Raw genomic sequence first — 12,936 nt, forward strand, 5'->3', positions numbered from 1 at the left:
GCATCATTTTCAAAGTTTTGTGGATGACAGAAGAGGTTCATAACTGCTCAAAAAATTTACAGCTTCAAAAATTTAAATTGTAATGAGAACAGCACTTTTAATGTATAAGATATTCATAGAGAACAATATGCCATATGGGGGAAGGACATTATCCCAGAGGGCCTGCTGTCGCGTCTCTGAAGATGACAGATGGTTATGTTTACCACAGGATTAACTGCATCGGGAAAACTTTACTCCCACCCATTGAAAAAATTACGTGGTTACCAAGAGTCACAAAAACCCTGCGCTTAGCCGCACATCCGTCCCGCAGAGGGCGGCACTTGTACTTACTTGTTGAAAAGGTGATTGTCCACCTTTATCTTCGAGTAGGCTTTGAAGTCATCTGGCATCAACATAACGGGGATTTGAACATGGCTCAATTCATTGATCTAGAAAAACAGAAAATAAGCGGCCCGGTCACTGCGGTCCCGGTGGGAAGGGCTTGGTGTGAACAAGTACTCGCAAACAAAGCTGGCACAAACCGTATCCTTGCCCCTCCCAGCTCGCCTCCTCCTGCCCCATCAGAACCTTTCAGCCAGCCTTCCTCACTCCCGACTCTCTCTCGCAGAGCCTTGGTGGCCACTGGATTGGGGACTCTCCGGGTCACCTGTCCCTGCTTCTCCCATCCACTCTCCCCCTTCCCCTGCGGATCCCCAACCCAGAGCGCCTTTGACTGCATTCCCAAGACACCTTCTCCCTGTAAGGAAAACATTATCTGAGAAAGACTTTAAATCTTTAATGGACAGACACGACTCATTCTCTGGGGCACTTGAAGAACAATGTGGAATCCGTGTTCTGTAGGCTTTCTACCTTTCTTACAGGAACTGAGTTTAAAAATAAATACGGGGTGGAGTATGAATTTACCAACAGAAAAACCTTCATGGGGGCTGGGGGAGGTATGAAAGTTGCCCTGGGACTACAGGAGAGGGGGTGTGGATGGACCGGCTCCGAGTGGAAGCAAAGACCCAGTGGATTCAAGTTCCGTTTACATTGCAGTGAACGGCAGGGACTGCTTTTGACAAACGACTTTGGAAAACCTGACCTTTCTCTTGGTTAACTGGGTTTGCTTCTTGGTTCCCAGGCTATATACCTCCCTCGCTGCTAGCAATAAAAATCACTTTAAAGATTTATACTTTCAGTAGAATGTACTCTGAAGGATTCTCAGTTCCAAAAAGCAAAAATAAGCAAACAACAACAACAAAAACAAATCAAGGACCAGGACAGAGTTTTGAACATATTGCTGGGTTCACAGAAAGCAAATGAGATGCCCAGGACACTGTCCTTCCCTGGTGGGTTTAATCCAGAGGGGCGTCGGGGATTGTCAAGCAGGCCTGAGAACCAAGGCCAATTCCAACACTTTCTTGGGCCAAGTTTAAGAGATTCAGAAGCTTAAAGAGAGTGCAGAGTTTCAAAGAGTGATCACAAAATGTGAGAGGGCAAGTTTAGAGGGAGAAGCGTGCAGATGGGGCAGGCTGGAGAGTGCCTTTGCCGCCTTTGACAGTTGAATTGTAGGGAACCAGCGGATCTGTACCTCTTGCGGTGTGGCCCGGGGGCAGCACTGGCTGTGGTGCAGAGGCCGGAGGCGGCTGGGGTCCTTCAGGTCTGAGGATTTTACTGGCCAAGTGTGGTGTGAGGGTAAAGGAGCAGGGGGGTTCCAGGACAATCACTTGGAAATGGAAAATCAGTACAAAACGCAACCCCCAAACACAAGGAGTTCCCACTATGAGTGGCGGGGCAGGAAACACTGATGTCTAGGCAGTGTGTGCCCGGAACCCAGGGCACAGCTGAGGGTGCAGGGCATCCTGAGAGAGGGTACCCAGTGTGGCTCTGGAGGGACGGGCAGCTGTGAGTGGGTGTCACTTAAAAGTCTGTGTGGTGCACAAGCTTGTAATCCCAGCTACTGGGTAGGCTGAGGCAGGAGGATTGCAAGTCTCAAATTATAAAATAGGGCTGGGGGTATAGCTTAGTGGTAGAATGCCCCTGGGCCAATTTTCAGTACATCCCACCCCCCCAACACACACACACACACACACACACACACACACACACACACACACGTCTCGGAAATGAGTATTTTATTTCTGTAAATCCCATCTTCATAAATCAGATTTCCCCCAAGAAATGGAATATTTAGTTCTTATTATTACGTCACTATCACTATGAATTCCATTATGATGGGAGACCATAATATGCCAAAAAAAGTATAAAAAATGCCACCATCAAAGAGTTGAAATTAATGCTGGGCCTGGTGGCTCACAATTGTAATCCCAGCATTTGGGAGGCTGAGACAGGAGGATCGTAGTTCATGGATAGCCTCAGCTACTTAGTGAGGCCCTTTGCTGCACTAAACATTAAATATTTTAAAACAGTGAGTCCCTGTTTCAAAAAAAGAATAAAAAATAGGGCTGGGGTTTTATCTCGGAGATAGAATGTCCCAGGGTTCCATCCCCAGTACTGGAAAAAAAAATTGAAATTAGAAAAGAACTTCAGAGATTCTATAGTCCAGTCTCTCAATTTGCAGACTCTAGGCGTGGGCAGGCTCAGAGTTACATCAGCTATTTCACAGCTGCGCTAGTTTTCTACCAGAATGCCTTTCGCTCCCAATCGTTTCACGTCTCCTTCGTACCCCAATTCCCCTGCAAAGCTTCTAGAAGTAATGACCTGTGAACAAACTTTAGGAACCAGAGGGTCTACTGATTAAAAGAAGCTTTGGATTAGTGCCCTGCAGTTTTTCAACAGTGCACCCCTGTCCTATATTATATTTTCCCATGGGCACGTTTTACTTGGGTGTACGAGAAGGTTTGGCAGCTATTTATTCATTGGCTAAGGCATGCCCTTTCAGCTCAGTCCAATCACCATGAGGCCGTTTTCCTTCCTGGGTACCACTTTCCTTTGGCCTGTCACTGGGCCAGTATAGACTCTAAATTTATTGTCATTTCTTGTTCAAATTCACGAGCTGATGCAGATATTGGCAGTGAGCTAGCATCTTGAATAAGGCTGAACTAATCCACTTGTTACATTCTAGATTCTACATATGACTCTTGGTTGTAAATTTGTAGATTTTAGGACAAAAATACTTTTTTTTTTTTTTTTTTGCGGGTCTGGGGATGGGGCATTCGACTGCTGAGCTACATTCTCTGCCCAATTTTTTATTCCTTATTTCGAAACAGGGTCTCACTGAGTTGTAGAGGGCCTCACTAAGTAGCTGAGGCTGTCTGCAAACCACAATCCTCCGGTCTCAGCCCCCCAAATGATGGGATTACAAGCGTGCGCCACCACGCCCGGCTCAGGACAAAAATCTTAAAATCTTTCAAAGTCTTGGGTTTGGGGAAATCTCCCTTGATCGGCCTGGTGCTCTGCTTGCCCATCCATTCGGTATTGCCTGCTCCAGAACTGAAAGCAAATAACACACTGATAAACCACTGGCTTATGCCGATTATCAGGTTGTTTTCCAGCAGAGCATTTATACTTTCTTGTGTATCTTTATAGAGACTTAAATTGGAAACACACACATATATTCAGGTAGGTTATATAATATTCATGAGATAAAGCAAAATTATTTGTGTTAATCATTGCTATTTTGAAGAAAAGATAATATCCCCCCCTTAGGAATAAACATACATTATGAAATCCAAATACATTTTAATTTATGGAGATAAAAGTGGTTTTGGAGTTCATTAAACTTTTATTAGGCTAGCTAAAAAACTGAAAGCAATAGTTATACAATTCAGGACGCATTTATATTGTGTTTTCAGGTTGCAAAGATTTAATGAACTCAACGAGAAAAGGGCAATGTTCCTTGATACCCGTGAAGGGTTTCACATTCGCCAGAACACTTTGGCAAACACGCTCTCAGTTTGTGCTGACATGCTCACGGTGCTATCCAGCTCAGCGCTTTGTAAGTGTGTAGAGAGACCTCCACACAGAGAGGCTGGCGGCGGCGCCCGTGCCCCGGGAAGCGGTCTTGTTCCTGTTTATGCTGTGCAGTCATCCCCAAAAGGCAGGTGAGGGTCAGCCGGGCCTGTCTGCCGAGTCACTGGGCATGGATACGGACAATGGCCGGGCCCAACATTTGACCCACAATAAAAGGGCTTTGTTGTCACCATCAATAGAAACAGGGCACGGGGAGGACTGGCACAGAGGTTTCGTACAAAGTGCCCACGTGTGCCCGGCTGTGCTGTAATTCACCAGTGGAGGGGCGGGCGGTGGAGGGAGGAGGCTGAGGAGCTACTGAGCTCTGGCCACCTGCACCTTAGGTCGCTTTATTACTTGGCTTGGACCTCTCTGCTCACACTTATGAACATGTGCCCAGCACCCCGTTCAATCCTATCCGAGCTTTACAAGCCAGTGGACAAGATACGATTGGCATCCCCACTTCACGGATAAGAACATGGAGTCTTAGTGACGTTAGGTAAGAAGCTAGCTACCCTGCGTACAGCTGTGCCTGGAACTTGGCCCACGCTAGGTCGTCCTCAGTCAGGGCAGCTCCTTAGAGTCAGTCACCAGGGTTGAAATCCAGGGAGTTGGACTGTGGCGCCTCAGAGCCTTCCACATTCCTGCTCTCTGGTGAGGTTGAGAGTCACAGATGAGGAAATGAGTCATGTATGAGCTGGGCACGCTGGCGTACATATGTAATTCTGGTACTTTAGCAGCTGACACAGGAGGATTGCAGTTTCAAGGCCAGCCTCAGGAACTTAGGCCCTCAACCACTTAGTGAGACAGTGTTTCAAGATAAAAGATAAAGCCGGTGTGGTGGTGCATGTTTGTAATCCCAGTACTTAAGAAGCCGAGGCAGGAAGATCGCAGGTGTGTGGCCAGCCACAGCTGCTCAGTGAAGTCCTCTGCAACTTAGTGAGATCTTGTTTCAAAATAAAGAATAAAAAAAAAAAATAGGGCTGGGAGAATGGTTCGGAGGTAGAATGCCCCTGGGTTCCATCCCAGTATCGCAATAAATAAATAAGTAAGTAAATAAATAATAAAAGGGGCTGGGGTGTAGTACAGAGGTAGAATGCCCCTGGATTCAATTCCCACAACAACAACAACAACAAGGCACAGAATCTTCATAAGAAGTCGACCTGAAAATCTACACTGTGTTAAAAACTTCTCAAGGAAGCCGGGTGTGGTGCCTCGCGCTTATAGGCTGAGACAGGAAGATCACGGTTCGCGGCCAGCCTCAGCTACTTAGTGAGGCCCTCTGCAACTCAGTGAGACCTGTTTCAAAATAAAGAATAAAAAATAGGGCTTGGGGTGTAGCTTGGAGGTAGAATGCCCCTGGGTTCTGTCCCCAGGATTGCAAAAATAAAAGTAAAAAAAGAAAAAAGATAAAAACTTCTCAAGGATGATTTATTTTTTAAAAGTAGAAGTTAAATTGTAGCTGCATGTGGAGCTGAATATACACCGAGGTCTACAATTACAGCCGCTGTGGTTTAATTGCACAGTCTAAATTTGGAAAGACCCGGTCACTGTTATCATTCCTCTGACATTCCCTGTCTTGCTTCAAAAAACGGAAAAGAAATATTCCTCGGTGCTCGATTTAAATCTTTATGGATCATAAGCACTATCCCCGGAGAGTACGGAATCAATTTCCCAGGCAATTTTTTTATTAGAAACAATTATCTGAGTTTTCCTTTATGAAAAAAATATGGTGCACACAAAGCAGAGTCGAATTTACATAGGCCTCTCCTTGGAAACGCGCCGAGCCCGACGCAGAAGGTGTCTTGGCTCCTCTGCTCAGCGGGACGCTCAGAGGCCATCCACTGTGGGCACCTCCAGCCCTGTAGAGCACAGGCTTATTGTTTCGGGGGCTCGGTCTGCGGACTGCCTTGAGCATCCCTCCCATGGATACGAAACCGAATTCACACTGGCAAGAAGACAGACCTTGCAATTAAGTCGAAAAACAAAAATGGGAATAATAAATGGCTCCCGGACTAGAAATAAATAAGCAAGACCCAGCTGGGAATGGTTGTGAGACTCAGACATTCAGAAGTAGCCTCACGAAGCCACTTCAAGCTGCCACACTAAAAAAATAATAAACGTCACTGATTTAGATGATTGTTAAGTCGAGCAAAGAATGCGTTCATAAATTGCGAGGCATTATTAATAACAATTAATTCAGATATATTCACCCTAAACACTATGTTCTCAGACTAGTACATAATTAGCAATTGGTTTTCATTCAAGCCAGAATACATAAAAAGGACCAAAGAAACCTCTTTCCTGTAGCGGAGACACTGCGACGCTTAATCTGATTATGGTAAAAACAATTCCCTACAAATTATGGCTCCTGCACAGGAAGCCGCAGGCGGTGCAGACAGACGCCCAGAGGGACCCGCGGCAGAGCTGTTATGGGGTAAGATGGAGATGGGAGCAGTAGAAGGACCCATTCATCCTTCCTCCAGATCTCAAGATGTACCTTAGAAAGGGCCTACTTACTTAGCCAGGCACGGTGGGAAGCCTGCAAGTCCAGTACCTGGGAGGCTCAGACACAAGGATCGCAGGTTCGAGACCAGCCTCAGCAACCTAGTGAGACCCTGTTTCGAAACAAAAAATAATAAAAGGCTGGGGGTGTAGCTGGGAGGTAGAATGCCTTTGGGATCCATCTCTAGTATCATTAAAAAAAAGAGCTTACTTTATCTCCCAAACCATATTTTACCACTTAAATATAAGTGTGTGTGTGTGCGTGTGTGTGTGTGTGTGTGTACATGTGTGTGTTACTGGGGATTGAACTCATGGACATTCTATCTCTGAGCTGCACCCCCAGCTTCCTTTTCTTTTTTCTTTTGAAACAGGGTCTCACTAAGTTGTGGAGAACCTTGCTAAGCTGCTGAGGCTGGCTGTAAACATGGATCCTGGACAAGAAATATCTGTCTTAGTCTCTCAAGTACTGTCTGCCACCACGCCTGGCTATGACTGCATCTTTTAGAACATAGTTCAATAATAAAAAAAAATAAAGTGGGAGCGTGCAAGATGATGAAAGAGCAGAGCGGCCGGATCCCCAAGGATTCAAGATCAGCGAGGACCCAAGGGGAAAAAAACCGCAATGCAAAACGCAACATGACGATGACTTGGGACGCTCGTTTTTTCTGCGGTCCTGGGGATTGAACCCAGGGGCATTCTAGCTCTGAGCTATACTTTAGCCCTATTTTATCTTTTATTTTCGAAACAGGGTCCCCCTAGATTGACGAGCGTCTCCCTACTTCCTGAGGCTGGCCTGGAACCTGCGATCCTCTCGTCTCAGCCTCCCAAGCCCTGGGATCACAAGTATGTGCCGCCCTGCCAAGCTGGGCACTTTTAACTTTAATTAATTGCTTAGGGAAAGTGAATAATAAATATGCCACATTACACCCCCTACACTTTACCAGACGTTCAGGTGCTGCTGGCTTCTACAAAAGAGCCTGACTTCGCAATCAAAACAGGGATACAAGTTCATAATTACTGATAAAAATCTCCCCCACCTTCCACTGGGGAAGGAGCCCAGGGGCATTCTGTCTCCGAGCTACACCCCCAGCCCTATTTTTCATTATTTATTTATTTATTTATCTGTGGTACTGGGGGTGGAATCCAGAGGCTTTCTACCTTTGGGCTACACTCCCAGACCTATTTTGTATTTTATTTGGAAACAGGGTCTCACTAAGTTGCTGAGAGCCTCACTAAGTAGCCGGGGCTGGCTTCGAACCTGTGCGATCCTTCTGTCTCCGCCTCCCAAGTACTGAGATTATAAGCGTGTGCCACCACACCTGGCTCATTCTTTTATTTTGAAACAGGGTCTCACTGAGTTGCAAAGGACCTCACTAAGTAGTAGCTGAGGCTGGCCTTGAACTGTGATCCTCCTGTCTCAACCTCCCCAAATGCTGGGATCACAAGCATGCACCACCACATCCGGCTGAAAGTACTTTCCACTTGCTGGATTTACCCTTTAAAAAAACAACAATAAGCAGGGCGTGGTGGCGCACGCTTGTAATCCCTGCGCTTGGGAGGCAGACATAGGAGGATCGCACAGGTTAGAAGCCAACCTCCCTGGCTTAAGAGACCCTGTTTCCAAATAAAATATAAAATAGGTCTGGGAGTGTAGCCCGGAGGTAGAAGGGTTCCATCCCCAGTACCACACACACAGAAAAATAACAATAATAATCTCCAAATTCCTTTGTGGCCCCAGGTTGAAAAAGCACACAAGGATTCCTCCCACTGACTCCCTAGCTCTAAGGACTTTTGCTCACTCTGGGAAGCGAGTGAGCAGAAAACCGAAATGACAAACGTCGTCTTAAGAGGCGAGTTGCAGCTGGAAGCTCTGGCCAGCTCTGCTCGCCTCACCCCGGCGGCCGGGAGCAGGCGTGGACTTACACTGAGTCTCCTCTGAGTTCAACGACAGGACCTCAGGTGCATCTCTAAGAAAATAGTTTTTATGATGGCCACCAGCACCCCACGTTCCCTCCCCAGGCTCTCTCCCGAGCCATCTGTGTCGGGGGAGTGGGGAGGATGGCTGGATGAGAACAGAGACGCGAAGACAGGCCGGCTGCAAGGGTTGTAATGATCATCTGAGAGGCTCGGCAGGCTGCTGGCCGACACAGAACTGCCCACGTGGAGTTCAAATCAATGGCCATCCTTCGAGAAAATCCTTGTGTCCCATGTGCTTGTAAAATGGGGATATTTGAGCTGGGTGCGGTGGTGTGTGCCTGTGACCTCAGTACTTGGGAAGCGGGGACAGGAGGATCCCAGGTCTGAGGACAACTTCAGCAGTGTTAAGACTCTCAGCGACCTACTGAGACCCTGTTTCAAAACAGAAAATAAAAAGGGATGAGGGTGTAGCTCGGAGGCACAACGCCCCTGGGTCCAATCCCCAACACCATAAACACACAAAATGGAGACATTTTTATATCAAAGTTCATGTTTGTGATGTGTAGGCAGCAAAATCACATCTTTATAAGAAATATTATCAAGAAAGCCTCCTTTTCACTAGCTTGAGCCAAGGAATTTGAGACTATTCTGGAACATTTCACAGAAAGAAAGAGAGAAGGAAAGAAAAAGTATAATGTTCGTGTTCTCTTTTTTTCTACTAATGTTCTTAGTAAATTTGGTGGTTGGACAGAATACCTATAATTTTTTAAATCAGAATTTTACTATCTATTTGGTGCCCATTTGGGTTTTAAATTCTCTATTAGGGGGAAAGACTCACTAACTGGAGGATTCTTTGGGAATAATTTTTATCATCGTGTAATAAATATAGGCTGAACTAATTTAAAACTTTAAGAAACAAAGACCCGGCGTGACTCAAGCCCGCAGCCCAAACTTGAAATGGCATGCCTCTCATTACAACTACGCCACAAATTGAGCAGCAATTTGAAAGTTGGGAGGTTTCAGAGGGACAGGCAGAACCAATGAGAGTCAATTACAGAGGTAGGAAAAAGCAGGCAGCTGAAAATGTTTGTGAAATGTATTTTTATTTGTCCTGGGGCAAGAGGTCAATTTTCTACAGCTGCTCCATCAATACCCACTTTCTAAGACCATTTTGGAAAATTTGATGTCTTTGCAGATAAGACAAAGTAAAGATCAGAGTATAGTTTAATTAAAACCTTCTTTTGAAATGTAAGTGGCCTTCCAACATCTAGGAAATAAATGCTTCATTTTGACAAGCCAAATAAAATCAGTCTGTTCGCGGAACTGAGCAGAGATGTGGGTGAAGGCGCCCGGGCAGGTCTGCCATCCACCTGCACAACTGGAAAGCCCAAATTAATACACTTAAGGGGATTTTCCTGTTGAACAAGAACTGCTAATTCCATCTTTTGATTAATGGCTACTTGAATCTTACTTTATAACACAGACCCAGACTCCGCCATCCGTCAACGTGGTATCTTTGGGCTCAGGGGCAGACCCCCAGCAGACGTGCCGGGTTGGCCTGGGGAGGGCTCAGGGGCAGACCCCCAGCAGACGTGCCGGGTTGGCCTGGGGACAACTTATTTCACACGATTGGAGTCACGTTAAAATTTTACCTCCCATAAACCACAGAACCTGACACGAAACTACTGAATTCAAGCCCCAAATGTGCAAGTATCACAGAGGCAATACTGGCTTTTAGAAAATCCAAGGAGACTTTGCCAATGAAAACAGACACCTACAATGTTTTCCATTCAGAAGGGCCCTAACGTGGAGTCAGGAGGCCTATGGCCGAGAGCTGGGCCTGATTCTTGGTCACTGTCTAGTCCTGAGCAAAGAGCTCTGCCTCTTGACCTCACTTTATACTTTGAAAAAGGAGTTGGAGAGGAGATCCCAGATGGCGTGCTGTTTGGCCCAGACAGTGATTCAGAAGAATGCTCGAATTAATCCGCAATGTTTCGGACTTGAGACAACTGGCATACAAAGTTGGATTTTGGCTTCTTCTAAGAACGGGAGTTAGGATCCGGCCGGCTGCGGCCTTTCTTCCTCTGGTGTGAGCCGCTGCGGGGCTGCACGTGCACCCTCCACCTGGGCACAGAGTCCCGAGTGACTTCTGCAGGGGTCCTCCTTCCTCCCAGAGGTACAGATGACCTCTTTCTATGGTTTGTGTGGCTGTGGCAGGGCGGGGAAGCCACAGATCCAATATCCTAACCAAGCGCATTGCAAGCTCTGGCCCTTCTCTGAAGTCCATACAAAGACACAAAAGAAATGCTCAGCCAACAGGCTGCGGCCACCTGTCACCACGTCTTCAGCCTTTAAAGCCAGCCTGCCCCCAGAGAGGGCACTGGGGTGACACCCAGAACAGACAGAAGAGCTCCAGGCCCCAGGGTGTTGGGGCCACCTTCTGTCCCCCAGGTTTCCTAGTAGAGAAGCCAGTCGAGCCTTTAAGAGAGAGAAGTCAAGGTTTCTACCTTGGGATTGAAGACCTCCCAACACTGGTACTCAGTGGGTATCACATGACCAGGAGCTTCCACCTGGAGGGTAGGATGCTAGCCCTCTAGAGACTAGTCCCGAGCACTTTCAAGGCAGTTCGCGGCCAACCTCAGCAACTTAGTGAGACCCTCTGCAACTTAGTGAGACCCTGTTTCAAAATAAAGAATAAAAAATAGGGCAGGGTGTGTAGCTCGGAGGTCAGATATCCCTGGGTTCCAACCCCAGACCTGCAAAAGAAAAAAAAAGCAACTCAAGTGCCCACGTGCTCCTGATCGTGGCGGGGAGGGGTCGGTACCGAGGTTCCTGAGCCGACTTCCCAGCTGGGACCTGCACTCAGCTCCTGGCTCTGCGAGGGTCGTACGTGGCTTTTCTTTGCACAGAACAGAACAGCAGCTGGGTTCGTGGCCCAAGATGCGTTCTGAGAGCACATTTGCAGGAAGGCTGCCGCTTCATGCAGGCAGCTCTTCCAGACCCCCAGCTCAAGTGCTGAACGGACCCTGCATCTTTATCTCTTCCCTTCCAGAAACTGTGCTAGAAGGACAACAGAGGAAGTTAGAGGTGGCGGGGCTGGTGGAGGAGGAGACCAGCCACAACAGAAGCCACCACAGGGCAGCCCGCAGGAGAGGAGACATCTCAAAGGGTTTCCTGAAAGGCAGAAAGTAGAGGGCTGCTGACCAGCGGAGGAGGAGGGGAGCCACCCCCCAGATGCTGCGGCCACTCCATGCTGGGCTCCCAGCAACTTAGTGAAACTCTCAGCAACGCAGCAAGACCCTGTTTCAAAATAAAAATAAAATAGCGCACAATACCCTGTTTCGAAACAAAAAGTAAAGCAGGGCTGGGGGTGTAGCTCAGAGGTTGAATGCCTCTGGGTTCAAGCCCTAGTACCACCACCTAAAAAATAAATAAATAAAAATAAAAGAGAGAGAGAGACAGAGAGGAAAAATCAAAGCACTCCTGGGGCATCTGGCGCACAGGGTAATCCCAAGGCCATGACCTCCAGCTAGGGCGCATGTGCTCTGGGAGGAGCCAGGAGAAACTCTATTTTGTGTTTAAAAGAATAATCTCTATAAAATTGGTGCTGCAGTTTGACGCTGCCCTCATGGGTCCCTCTGGGCTGCCTGCCGTGAAGGATGACAGGGAGGCGCTCCAGGCCTGGAGGGGCTGGCTTGGGCGCGCCGTGGCCACCCCGTCCACGCACTGCTCTGGTCTGTGCACTACAGCTGACTGAGGATTGCATGTGCCCGGTCGAGTGGATTTGCAGATCAGACCATCTGGTTTTAACTAAGTTAAATTAACCCTCACAAAACAAACAAGTGCTTAAAAGGATGCCTGCAGAGAAACCACAGGCCGAAGCTACTGCTAACAACACAAGCAGCGGTTACCAAGGACCCGGCCGGGCTAAGGCACAGCCCCGCTCCCTCGCTTTCTCTCCACAGTCACACTGTAGGGCAGAGGAATGCCGTCATCAGAGATGGCGAGAATCGTTCAAGGTCAATCAGAACAACTAGGAAGGTACTTAAAAGTCTTTCAAGCTGGGTGTGGTGGCCCACGTTTGAAATCCCAGGACTTGGGAGGCTGAGACAGGAGAAATGAAGGATTGCGGCCAGCCTCCGCAATTAGTGAGACCCTGCTTCCAAATAAAATAGTAAGATAGGGTTGGAGGGGCAGAGTTTGGAGGTAGAATGCTCCTGTACCACCACCAAAATAAAGGTCTTTCATCCATTTTTGTTAACGAGAAACCCAAGTATACCCTGTGCCTTGAGGTATTTGTTGAACAAAGTATGCAGCTATTAAAATGGGGAAGTCAGTATAAAGTGAACACGTCATAGCATTTTCAATGATGTTTGACATCGTGCGTTATCAAACTACCACATTTAGTGTTTTGTGAAATTTTATTAGGATCATGATTAATGTAAATTCCCTTAATAGCCAAAGGCCAAAACCCATAGAGCAGCGGGGAATGCTGCCGTCCCTCTGGACGAAAAAATGGCCGAAGGCCCGGGAGAACCAACACGGAATCCAAGTCACCTGAGT

The 12,936-nt window shown here is 47.3% G+C and overlaps 1 protein-coding gene across 1 annotated transcript in view; it reads right to left on the reverse strand.

Annotated features, from left to right (window-relative positions):
* PIP4K2A (phosphatidylinositol-5-phosphate 4-kinase type 2 alpha) overlaps positions 1 to 12,936 on the reverse strand; it is a gene marked incomplete at both ends in the record, with an annotated part of 165,876 nt that overhangs the window by 75,029 nt on the left and 77,911 nt on the right. The window contains one exon of the mRNA XM_080716894.1: positions 331 to 428. Coding sequence (XP_080573020.1) covers positions 331 to 428 — 98 coding nt within the window. The remainder of the gene's footprint in view (positions 1 to 330; positions 429 to 12,936) is intronic.

The sequence above is a fragment of the Muscardinus avellanarius genome (genome assembly GCF_963383645.1).
Source record: "Muscardinus avellanarius genome assembly, chromosome: 20".
In the NCBI taxonomy this organism is placed as follows: domain Eukaryota; kingdom Metazoa; phylum Chordata; class Mammalia; order Rodentia; family Gliridae; genus Muscardinus; species Muscardinus avellanarius.